The sequence below is a fragment of the Danio rerio genome, chromosome 14 (genome assembly GCF_049306965.1).
Source record: "Danio rerio strain Tuebingen ecotype United States chromosome 14, GRCz12tu, whole genome shotgun sequence".
In the NCBI taxonomy this organism is placed as follows: domain Eukaryota; kingdom Metazoa; phylum Chordata; class Actinopteri; order Cypriniformes; family Danionidae; genus Danio; species Danio rerio.
Window position 1 is genome coordinate 9,076,091 of NC_133189.1, and position 12,897 is coordinate 9,088,987.

The 12,897-nt window shown below is 38.1% G+C and overlaps 1 protein-coding gene across 7 annotated transcripts in view; it reads left to right on the forward strand.

Moving 5' to 3' along the window:
• vegfba (vascular endothelial growth factor Ba) overlaps positions 1–12,897 on the forward strand; it is a 69,064-nt gene that overhangs the window by 22,963 nt on the left and 33,204 nt on the right. For 6 of the 7 annotated variants that reach the window (XR_012390205.1, XR_012390206.1, XR_012390207.1 and 3 more), the window contains exons 2-3: positions 3,788–3,830; positions 10,377–10,573. Coding sequence is in view for 2 of the 7 variants with exons in the window: in XM_005157162.6 (XP_005157219.3) it covers positions 3,788–3,830; positions 10,377–10,573 (240 nt within the window). In the remaining 5 variants the exon portion in view is untranslated. The remainder of the gene's footprint in view (positions 1–3,787; positions 3,831–10,376; positions 10,574–12,897) is intronic. The other variant, XM_073922522.1, reaches the window with a different exon arrangement.

The window sequence follows — 12,897 nt, forward strand, 5'->3', positions numbered from 1 at the left end:
ATGCACACGACAGGTAGTGTCAGAAAGCCGCGCGTGTTATTCCGGTCACTAAATGCGGTAAAAACCCTACACGAGGTTAAAGTTTGGCTGTGGTGCTACCGTGTTTACACTCTGTGCAATAGTTTGTTAGATACGAACAAACTGAATAAACAAAGAGCACTGGTCGCTCACTTACCAAATCTGTAGAGACAGGACAATCACCAGCAACTAGAGCCGCGTCTTTATTAAGAGAAGACTACAAGCGATTCCAGATCTCAGTGTTTGCAGATGAGAACAGCTCTCAGGTAAACAATAATCCTCCTTAGACACGTAAGTTATTGTTGTCGCGCGTCGCGTACACTGTTAATCCACACATGACTCTGAGCTCTCACAGAGAGAAAATGAAAACGAAACTTAACTGCAGCAAACTATAAAAGCAACACTTCACGCTTGTTTTGCCAACACAACGTGGCGTCTCTGTCCTGAAAACACGGTGATAGTAATGAATATTAATGAAGTTGCACAATAGAGCGCGCTGATTGGTTTGAACCAAGCCTTACTCATGCATTAATGCATCACACTGTAAGACGTAATAAGACTCACTCTGGCACAGACGTCCAGTCTGCACGCTGGAATACACGCTATTATCTCATGACCGTGACGCAGCTTCAAAAATTAGTTTCAAACCGGAAGTACGAATTTGCTTGAAATAACGCAAAAACAACCAATTTACACTTTTTAGTGAAATATAGGTGTCCTAATAGTGTTTTTAGCAGTGTGGGACTGTCAACAGCTCAAAAAATGTGTTTTGGTGTTTCGTGACCCTTTAAGATTGAGCAACACACTTGACGCCAAACACTACTCAACAGTCTCCCAACATATTCATTGAAACATTCAGTCACATTAAAGCTAATATTTAAGTGCTTTAAACACTTATAAATGATAATTTTCCACCCGGGAGAAACGTGCGACTTACCCACAGCAATGCTTCATTAACTCTGCTGTGGGCGATCTCTACTCCACGCACATATTACACCACACACACTGTAGAGGGCGCTGTCCCTTTTTAGGCATTAATTTAACACACTTCTTTGCTCAGTTACACAAGCCAGTGGCGACAGCGGCGAGGTACAAACTTCACCAATTAACAAAAGTGAAGGGAGAGAAACCAGACTAAGTTGAGCAAGACCATTTTTCCTATGTCCAAATGCCTTGTGCAGAGCTGCAGTCTAGGCACCAGAGGCTGGACAACGCTGGCCGTCCATCGTGGAGAAGCTGCAGGTGGGAGTGATCACCGGCTTGCCCTTTAGGATCAATGCGAAGACTCGTCTGTCACTGGGGTCTTACAGTAATCAATCTCATGCTCTCCACTCCTCCATGACCATCACAGCAGCTGCTCAGGATATGGCCTGGTCCAGGATTATGGAAACCTCGGGAATAATAAAAACAGACTAACATAAGTGCAGATGCCATTCAAATTATTATGTCTTTTGGGAAGTGTTCCTGCCTCCGGTTCCCTCAAATAATGCAGACTAACAATCCTTTAGATGATTTGGATTTCAGAAGTTTACAGATTACTATGGTATAAATACAGTGCTACTGTAACGATTGGAGTGACACTGACAACAGAAGGTTTGGATCCACATGCAGGTTTAATCAAAGTCAAGCAAGCGATGGTCAACACAGGTACAAACAGGCATTTGGAGACAATCCGGAAACACAGTCGAATACAGGCAAATGGTCAGAAAGCCAGGCGGCAGGCAAAGACAATGAGGCTAACAGACGGTACACGGGATAACAAGACTGGGAAACGCGTAGTAATGCTACTGAGAAAGATAACAAGACTCGGCAAACTGGAAAGGTAACTGAGTGGTTTAAGTATGGTGTGTTATCAGTCTTTGACAAGGTTCAGCTGGTGAGTGTAATCAAGCGAGATGAATGAGCAGGCGTGCGTGTCTGGAAGAAGTGCATGTATGAATATGTAGTCCTGGGAAATGTGGAAGTGAAGTTCATGATATAGTGGAAACCAGCGATCTCCGGAGAGCTACGATCTACGATGTTACGTTATCGTAACAGCTACAAAATACAAAAGAGAGAGATCGACTTAGAATTTCACTCACCAGTTTTAAAATGATTTGATCAGCTGTAGTTTATTTAATTTATGTAATATAATATTGTAACGGGGAGACTGACACGGAGGGATCCATTTTGCAGTATTCATTAAGTCACACTTAAACATCAACAACTCGCACGGCTGTGCGGACATACAACATACACATCAAAGGAGGTTTAGCAGATAACAGACGCAGAGTGATTACCAGGCTTGGGTCAGAGGCAGGCAGCGTGATTCAGAGTCCGTGTAACAGGCTTTGGTCAGGGGCAGGCAGCGAGAATCAGAGTCCGAGGAAACAGGCTTTGGTCGAGGGCAGGCAGAAGACAGAGCAGAGTCGTGAAACGGGCTGAAGTGGTAAACGGGAGATCAGGCAGGATAGAACGCTCAGAAATGCTGGCCGGGGCTAAACAAGACTTCGCACTGAAGTGTGTGTGTGAGCTGCTTATATGTGGTACGTGGGTCATTAGTGGAATGGAGAACAGGTATGCTGGGATCAGGGTGAATGGATGACGTAATGGTTAGAAGTCCGGAGATGGTGACCTCTGCTGGCCAGCGAGGGGAATGACTGGGACCGAGTCGGTGACAAATATATACATATATATATATATAGATAGATAGATAGATAGATAGATAGATAGATAGATAGATAGATAGATAGATAGATAGATGGATATATAATATAATAATTTATGTTATATAATCTATGCTCCTTTAGGACTTATTTTGCGGTCTCTGTTGCCTTCCCTGTTGCTCTGCTCAGTCTGACAGCCTGATAGCCGCTGGCAAATCTCCGAAATTATAAATATTTAAAATAGGCACTTTATCCTCATAAATAAACTGCATATTTGAAATCTAAACAATGACATTCTTGCCCAAAAAAGCCTCAAAAATACATTATGGTGTCCAACAGCTGCAATATTTGTCACTGTAGTGAGTATTTGATCTGCTGTTACGCTATGTGGGCGGAGTAATACATAAGGGTGAGGAGGCTGTAAGAGTGCTGTTGTTACAAAATATTGCACAGCTATCAGCCAATTAGATTCGAGAACCAGACAGAACTATTGTGTATGTATCTATTTATATATATTTTACTTGATTTTCCACTCAATTAAAAACCTTTCTGTCCCCTTGTGTTGATATGTATACTGTATGTACACTGAGCTCCTGTCAATAAATTCCTTGTATGTTTGCACACACTTAATGAATAAATCTCAATCTTATTGTGATGTTTCATACCATTGTTTATTGCTTTAATATCATCGTCTCAGAATAAACAATTATTTTCACAGCATGTCTGAATATGCCTCCTATATCAGTGTGAGATAACCTATAATGCGATTGTCACACACGCTTAGAAAAGCTCCCAACGCAGCGAGCATTCAGGCTTGGAGCAGGGAAGCTATGTACGTGTGTGTTGTTTGCGTTGCAGTGCAAAGTCTGCTTTCTCCCTTAGCGGTGACCTTGTTTGAGCGCTCGTACCCCACTGTAGGAAGGTCATGTTTGTGTGAATGTGTGCTAACGTCCACCTTTATGCTGCTCTGGCACAAACAAACACTAGAAAAAGCAGTATAGTTTCTGTCTTCAGCTGTAAACATGCTGGAATCACCTTTTAAATTCTCTATATAATGTAAGCAGGTTTGTTATTGTCCCTGCTGAATGTTGTGTCTGATACATTGTCTGTGTCCTTTCCTCTAGTCAGACCACTGGATGCCAACACAGAGCCACAAATCTGGAGAAGGTACTGAGTTTGCTGTCTTTGTTATCTTATTATATTGGTGTTGTGAGGGTTTATAATGCAGTATGTAATAAAATGGAGTGTATAATAAAATTGATTGTTCTGCTGTTGATGCTCTTTGCCATGCATAACATGCCAGTTACACTGAAGTGTAAGTGCTTGGGGTCACTAATGTGTATTTAATAAAACCTGTTTTTGGTGAACACACACATACCCATATATATATATATATATATATATATATATATATATATATATATATATATATATAGTGGTGTGAAAAAGTATTTGCCCCCTCACTGATTTTTTTTTTTCATGTTTGTCACACTTTAATATTTCACATTATCATACAAACTTAAACATTATATTATTATTATTAATAAAGACTTTTATTATTAAGGGGTAAAAATTACATAGCCTTGTATGAAGAAGTGTTTAAAAATGTTGGCTTATCACTTAAATAGTACATGCCTGCAAAAGTGAAGTAGACCAAAAGATCCTCAAAAGCAAGAAATCATGCTGAGATCTAAAGATGCATTTTTGGAGATTGCAAATTATGTAGCCAGAAGTACATATGGCTGCATTTCATTTTTAAAACGAACGCCACGGGCGGTATGATGCCGTTCCTTTTCATGCTAACGAGCTGACCACTTACCTATGTATGGACGGCTTTCCCGCTGTTACAAGTTTGTCCCGTTAGCTTGCCACATACTTCGGTGGACTTGAGTCGCAGAGAGTAGACCTGGAGAGAATGAGTCTGGTAAAGAATGGTTCCAGTAAGCAGGTAAGATAAAAACAGAATCCAAAAAATAAAATAAACAAGTAAATAGCATGGTGAGAATGTTTTAAAATCTATAAACATGGTAAAAATCAGATGACAGCTTTTCTTTTTCTGGATTACTTTTGAAAATTGTTAGTTGGGTTTAGGGAAGTGGGTGGGCGAGTAAATCAATACAATGGGTTGGGTTTAGGGAAGGAGGAGGGTGGGTCAGTCGATTGGTCAGTCATTCAGTCAGACGACTTCGGCCTCTGGTGGGTTTACGTGAGAACAGCAGGCGCAAATGGCATTCACGAGAGAAATTACACACCGGCGTCTGGTGGATTCGCTAAACCGAAACTGCCAAAAAACTTAGCCCCTGGGGCATATTTGGCAGTCTCCAGAAATGTATGTAGAGGTACGTTTTCAGAATGAGCCTGGGTTGTATATACCAGTCTGAAACAGCTCATAAAGCCATTTCTAAAGTGTTAAGACCGCAGCAAACCACAGTAAGAGCCATTTTCTATAAATGCCAAAAACATGGAACAGTAAAAAAATTTTCTATAAGTAGCCGTCTGACCAAAATTACTGCAGGAGCAGAGCGACAACTTATCCAAGAGGTCACAAAAGACCCAACAACAACATCCAAAGCACTGATAGCCTCACTTGCCTCAATTAAGGTAAGTGTTCATGACTCCACCATAAGATGGTTTGCATGGCAGAGTTTCGAGACGAAAACCATTGCTGAGCAAAAAGAACTTAAAGGGTTTATTTTGTTGCCAGAAAACTCTTGATGATCCCCAAGACCTTGGGAAAAGTACTTTGTAGACCGATGAGATGCAACAAAGAAGATCATACTCACAGTAAAATGTGGCAGTAGTATTGTGATGGTCTGGGACTGTTTTGCTGCTTTGGGACCTGGACGACTTGGGGTGATATATGGAACCATGAATTCTACTGTGTACCAAAATATCCTAAATCAAAATGTCCAGTCATCTGTTAGTGACCTCAAGCTGAAGCAGGACAACGATCCAAAGCAAACCAGCAAGTCCATTTCTAAATGGCTGAAGAGAAACAAAATAAACACTTTGGAGTGGCCTAGTCAAAGTCCTGATCTGAATTCAATTGTGATGCTGTTGCATGATCTTAAAAAGGCGGTTCATGCTTGAAAACTCTCCAATGTGGCTGAATTACAACAATTCTGTAAATATGAGTGGGCCAAAATTCCTCCACAGCACTGTAACAGACAAATTGCAAGTTATTGAAAATGCTTGATTGATTTTTTTTATTTTTATTTTTTTGCTGCTAATGTTAATGGTAGCTCAACCAGCTAATAGGGTTACGTGTCACGCACTTTTCCACACAGGGCTATGTAGTTTTGTACTTAGTTTTCCCCTTATAATATAAACCTTCATTTCAAAACTGCATGATGTGGTATCTCTGACTAACTTTGATGATCTGAAAAATTAAACTGTGACAAACATGCCAAAAAAAAAAAGAGAAATAAGTAAGGGGCAAACAGTTTCTTTTTACTTTTAGTTTCTTAAAGTACTAATACATTGATGTTTAATATTTAGATGAATGTTCTATGTTAAATAAGTGCAGATTACAGTCTATAAACAGCTAATTAAAATTATCAAATTTAAATCTTACAGTTCGTAAAAAATAAAATATTGTGAACTTATAATGCACTTACATTCTGAGTCTATTCTGCAAGGCTTTTAACCAGGAAAATGTTAAAAAATACATGATATTTTGAAAGCACAGCCACAAGATGTTAACATCAAGTGCTAGTGTAAGAGAATCGCTTGTAATTATCGTAATGCTCTGTGCACACAGATACCAGAAAAGGACTAAGAAAAAATTTACAGAATGCATTTGCATACTGTAGAATGAATATAGAGTCAATAATTGACTTCCTTGGAACAATATATATATATGTGTGCATATAATATATAAAATCTATATATGAAGAGTTCAGATGCAAAAACCTGTAAGTGTCGTCTGAAATTTCATGCACCATTAATGAGCATTATTCTCAGCCTCCTTTGTTTATGTTGAGTTATTTCACTTTGAAAACCATGAAAAGAAACTATTCTTTTCCATAATAGTGAAATTACTGAACCTAAACACCGAAGCCTAATAGAAATGTTCATTTTAGAAGAAAATTTCAGATGCCATTTAGAGGTTTTGCATCTGAACTCTTCATATGTTAGTACACATATGATGTTCTTTTCAATTATTACATGACTTCCATGAATTCTTGATTCTGATTGGTCAGTTGTGATATTGCAGAATATGTTATTTTAGTTATTACATGGCTGTCTAAAAAAACATGATTCAGTTTGTTCAGTCAGGGTATGAAATGTTAGAGATGAGGTACATCCAGGAGGTTGTTATCGTAAAATAAAGCCCGACAGGCTTATCGGCAGCCTGATGTGAAGCAGAGCACTGTTGTATAAGACCAAAGGGTTTTATTCTGTAAAAATAACTGTCCTGGATGTGCATTATCTCTATTATTACACGGCTACTCTGCACAAAATATAAAAATTAGACACAAAATATTGTTTTGAAGTGTAATAGTTTATTAATTATTAAATTAACCGCAAAACTGACAGAAATGACAACCGATGCCAAACAGTCAAAAATGGTTGCTTGATAGACAAGCAGATACATTTGAATCTGGATGTAAGTATATGGATTTCAATGCATTCATTGAAGGTCAAGATGTTTTGAAGTTTCCGGATGAGCCTGAGTTGTTTTAGCAGTTATCTCAGAATAAAATACCTTGGAATATGACGACTGACCAATCAGGTTTAAGTACTCTAGACAGCCTTGTTATAATCTCAGATAACAAATGCTAAAACTAATAACACAAGCTCATCTGGGTATTGGGTAATACCCTTGACCATCAGTGAATACATTCACATTCATATTTATATGCTTAACGCAGTTAAAGTATTTTTTCCATTCTGTGGAAAGTAGCCTTGTAAAAAATGGAATAAAGTACATCCAGGCGGTTGTTTTTACAGAATAAAACCCTTCAGTCTTATACAGCAGCCTTCTACTTTAAGTTAGGCTGCCAATGAGCCTGTCAGCCTTTATTATGCGATCACAACCGCCTGGATGTACTTTATCCCTTACATAACAGCCACAGAAACTAATAAAACAGGCTCATCTGGGTACTTCAAATCATATATGCTTATAGGTGCCATTTTATGACTGAATATTAATACAAGTAGGTTAGTATAGGCTGCATTCAGCCATTTTTCCTTCTTCAAGCTTTGTCTAGTTATAGAGTTAGAGAATTATTACAGGTCAGATCAATATTTTGTGCATAACAGTTTACTTTTGTGGCAAGTAATCGTGTAATAAGTGGGATAACATACATCTAGCCGGTTGTTTACACAGACTAAAGCCTTTCAGAATTCAAGATTCCAGCGACAAGCAATTTGACCGTCTGCACAAAACGCGACCCGACACAAAAGAAACATTTAAAAACCAGCCATTCATAGCCAATATCAGCCACTGCACTCCCAAGGAAATGGTAATGGTTGTAATCTAATAAGGCATAGGCCGGTATAAGATTCTGACGGTATGATAACCTTGAATAAAAATATCATGTTTTCACCATATTGTGATTACTGCTTTAAAATGTATTCTTTTTAAATGTCTGGGTATAAAACTAAAACTTTTTTCCCCTTTGGAATTAATATATTTTATTTTTTGAAAGACTTATAATAATTCAAAAGAATCATTGACTTCTGCTGTTTTCATTTGTTTCCAAAACTTAAAACGACATCTTTGGATATTTTTTTTCTGCTGGAGATACTGTTATCCTAAAGAAAAAAAAAAATGTAAATAAAAAAACTTACACATACCTTAGGAGTTATATTACAGAAAATTTTGGCGGTTTTAAAACCTTGACTTTTCCAAACCGCGGTATACCTTGAAAACGGTTACCATCCCATGCCTAAATATAATTAATATGTATTAAATCAATTTAACATTATTAAAAGTACACAGTCACTGACTTTCATTTTCAAACTGTTTGCTATTTTATTTTCAAGATCTGAGGTGAACTATCTGCTGCTGCTTTCAGTATATGGCAATAGATGTCACGTAAAATGGTATTCAAACTCACATTGGTAGCAATTAACACTGAATAAAGCACATAATCAGTACCTGAGGTGATGATTATCTTTGTAGTTTATGCTGTTGTCATGCCGCAATGTCATGGAAATAAAAACAGTTTCTAGAATAGACATGGTTTGAACAAAGATGAATGTCGCATCGCTGCATCGCATGTAGTTAGGATATTAAACTATTATTATATGACAACATCGTTTTTGGGACTGAAAACGCATATTATTAAAGTCATGAATGGCATGTCATCACCTCCCAACAGTGATGGGAAGTGAACAACTTATAAGGTGACAGTGTGAAATACTGGCCTTGCATACGTAATACAGCATTTTGGAAATTTTCATGAATGTGTAAATGTGCCACGGATCATTTTGAAGATGTGAAACATTTTTTAAAACGCAAGGAAAAAGTTTTCTATTTTCAGTTACATCATTGTAAATGCGAGAACACCCAGCTAGATTTACATTATGCCTTACTTGCTGAAACTGCTTTCAGCTACTACGCCCCCTACTGCTGGAATCAGCTTCCAAAAATGATCAGATGTGCTCCAACATTAGGCACATTCAAATCAAGACTTAAAACCAACCCAAGCTCATTCTGAAAACGTAGTCTTGCGGACATTTCTGGAGACAGCGGAATACGTACCGGCAGGTACGTACGGCTGCGTTTATTTTTTTCAAGCTAAGGGGCGGTGTGACGCCGTTCCCTATCGCGCTTGCTGGCTGGCAACTGCTTACCTCCTTGTGGAGGGCTTCCCCGCTGCAACCCGTTTGTCCTCTCAGCTCACCGTGTACGTCGGCAGGCTCGAGATGCAGAGAGGAGTTGACCACGGCAATCGGTTTCGAGTCCGGGGAAGAGCGGTTCCAGAACTCAAGTAAGACAAAAACAGAATCCCAAAAATTAAGTGAACGAGTTTCGTAGCAGGGTGAGAACGCGGCGAAATCCGAAAACGCGGTAGAAAAAAAAATCAGGGCTTTTATTTTTTTGGACGGCCGTTTGTAAACTGTCGCTCGGGTTTAGGGAAGCGAGTGGGCGGGCGAGTCGATCGGTAAAATTGGTTGGGTTCAGGGAAGGAGGAGGGCGGGTCGGTCGATTGGCCGGTCACGCAGTCAATCATCCGGTCAGTCGGACAGCGGCCTCTGGCGGGTTCACGCGAGAACAGCGCGGGCACGAACCGCACTCGCGAGAGGCATTTGAGATGTGAAAAAGCGCACAACAGCGGCCTCTCGCGGGTTCGCAAAAACAAAAACTGCAGCCGTACGTACCCGCCGGGACGTATTCCGCGGTCTCCAGAAACGTCCGTGGGACTACGTTTCCACAATGAGCCCGGGTTGCTTAAAACACATCTGTTTAGCTGTGCCTTTACAGACTTGACTCCGACAAATTGCACTATTAAGTCTTTTTTTGATTCTTTAAAACCTGTTTTAACAGATTTTTAAATGTCAATTTCATTTTTTCCTCTTCTTTTTAATGTAAAGCACTATTAATTACCATTGTGTATGAAATGTGCTATTTAAATAAACTTGCCTTGTCTGACTTCACAATAAAGCAAATTATCTAATTCATGTCTTGTCCCATAGACTTCTATTAAAAGCTCAGTCATGCAGACACAACAGTGATTCTCTCTCTCTCTGTGTGTCTCTCAGTGGTGAGGTGGCTGGATGTGTTTCAGAGAAGCGGATGTCACCCCAGAGAGACGCTGGTGGAGGTTTGGCAGGAGTTTCCGTGGGAGACGAATCACCTCTTTCTGCCGTCGTGTGTAACACTGCGCCGCTGTGGAGGCTGCTGCTCTGATGAGGCCCTGGAGTGTGTGCCTTCACAAACACACACACTTGTCATGGAGGTAGACACTAATGCAGCGCACGCAGGTCACGCAGGTGTCCATTTATCACGTTAACTGAGGTCAGGGTTCATGAACGTTTGACATCAAGTGTCACAGTGCTTAAAAACACGATATATATTATGTTAATGTTTATAAGGCAGCAAACATCTGTTGGAGAAATAATTGTGCGTGAGGTGTGTGAGACAAAGTTAAAATATGTTTGGTTAAATTGTTTAATTGATTAATTTATTAGTTTATGAGCAAAATGTAGTGGCTATAAAACAGTTACCATAATTTATGTAAGACGCCAACTAAAATGCACTATTATGATTTATAAAACTGGCATATTTAGAGCAAAAATCACTTGATGACTATTATGAAGAATGCAGTGCAGCCCCAAAATAGTAATTATCCTTTTAAATTTTTATAATTGGACACTTGCAACCACTAGGTTTCATGTGTCAGCAAGTTTGAATCATTAAATCGTTTTAATACAATTTCGTTTACTTTTTTATATACAGGTCAGATCAAGAACATTGTTAGATTTTTACATCTAATTATTACATTTAATAATTGTTTTGATTTATATATCATTAAAATAAATGCCATTTGTTTTCATTTTCCTTCTCTTTAATACATTGGCTTTCATACACTCTTATATCTAAATACCTTTATGCCCCATTCACACGGGGCGTCAGCATCAACGCTTCCTATTCACTTTGAATTGGTGACCTCAGGCGTTGCCGAACTGCATTGTGGATCTGTCGGCGCCGCTTCAGAGGCGTTGCTCGCTGCAGAAATTGGGACTAGCTCAACTTTTCAAGCGCAGACAAAAGCGTCAGCCAATCAGATCGCTGTATACAAATACACCAGCTAGACAGTGGCCTATTGCTGACTGAATTTTATTGGCTGACGCTGCTGTGACGATCGATTCAGCCCCAACTTTAGACATGCCTTCAGTCAAGCATTGACGCTGAAGCCCCGTGTGAATGGGGCGTTGGGGACCTTTTTAAAAGTTTGCGATGGTAAAAAGTTGCAATGAAGTATATTTGAATGGTCAAAAATACAGCAATATTGCTTGTTATGTTATTATTATTATTAATAATAATAATAATATTACTATTAAAAAATAATAATAATAGTAATAATAATAAAATAAATCACTTCTTTTTATATGTATTCTAAAATGTAAATAATACCTGAGATGAGAAATGTCTAGTTATCAGTGTCACATAATTCTTCAGAAATGTTAATAGTTGTTGTTACAATTAATTTTATTAAAAACTTTACGGCTTTTTATATATCAATTGAATTTTCCTTTGGCTTAGTGCCTTATTTATCAGGAGTCCCTACAACGGAAATGAGCCACCAATTATTTTAGCATATGTTTTTTGCGCAGCGGATACCCTTCCAGCCACAACCACAAATTTATATGTGTGGTTATATATATATATATATATATATATATATATATATATATATATATATATATATATATATATATATATATATATACATACATATATACAGTTGAAGTCTGAATTATTAGCTCCCCTTTAATTTTTTCCCAAATAATGTTTAACAGATTCAGCAAATTTTCACAGTATGTCTGATATTATTTTTTCTTCTAGAGAAAGTCTTATTGGCTTTATTTTGGTTTTATTTTCGGTTTTAATTTTTTTAAATACCATTTTAAGGTCAAAAATATCAGCCCCCTTAAGCTATTTTTTTCTACAGTCTTCAGAACAAACCATCTTTATACAATAACTTGCCTAATTACCCTAACCTGCCAAGTTAACCTAATTAACCTAGTTAAGCCTTCAAATGTCACTTTAAGCTGTATAGAAGTGTCTTGAAAATTTGCTTGTAAAATATTATTTACTGTCATCATGGCAAAGAGAAAATAAATCAGTTAATAAAACTATTATGTTTAGAAATGTGTTGAAAATATCTTCTCTCTGTTAAACAGAAATTGGGGGAAAAATAAACAGGGGGGCTAATAATTTACTGTCCCCTGAGTTTTTAATGGTAATATATACAGTGCTATATATAGAGTACATATATCACTGACATTAAAGCACAGAACACTGGTTCCTGCAAGAATTAACCATTGGTTTTGATAATAGGGTTTTTGCAATTCAAGAGCAAAATAAGATATGTATGTAGTAAATGTAATTGATGATACTTGGATATTTTGTTTGACATTGTAAATTCCACACACTCAGGCCATGTCCACACTAATAGGTTTTCGTAAAAAAAAAGAAAATCTCTGTTTGATCATGACCACACACACTAAGATGCCATTTTAAGCCAACCTTTTCGACAGTGCTCCCCAAAGTGGATGA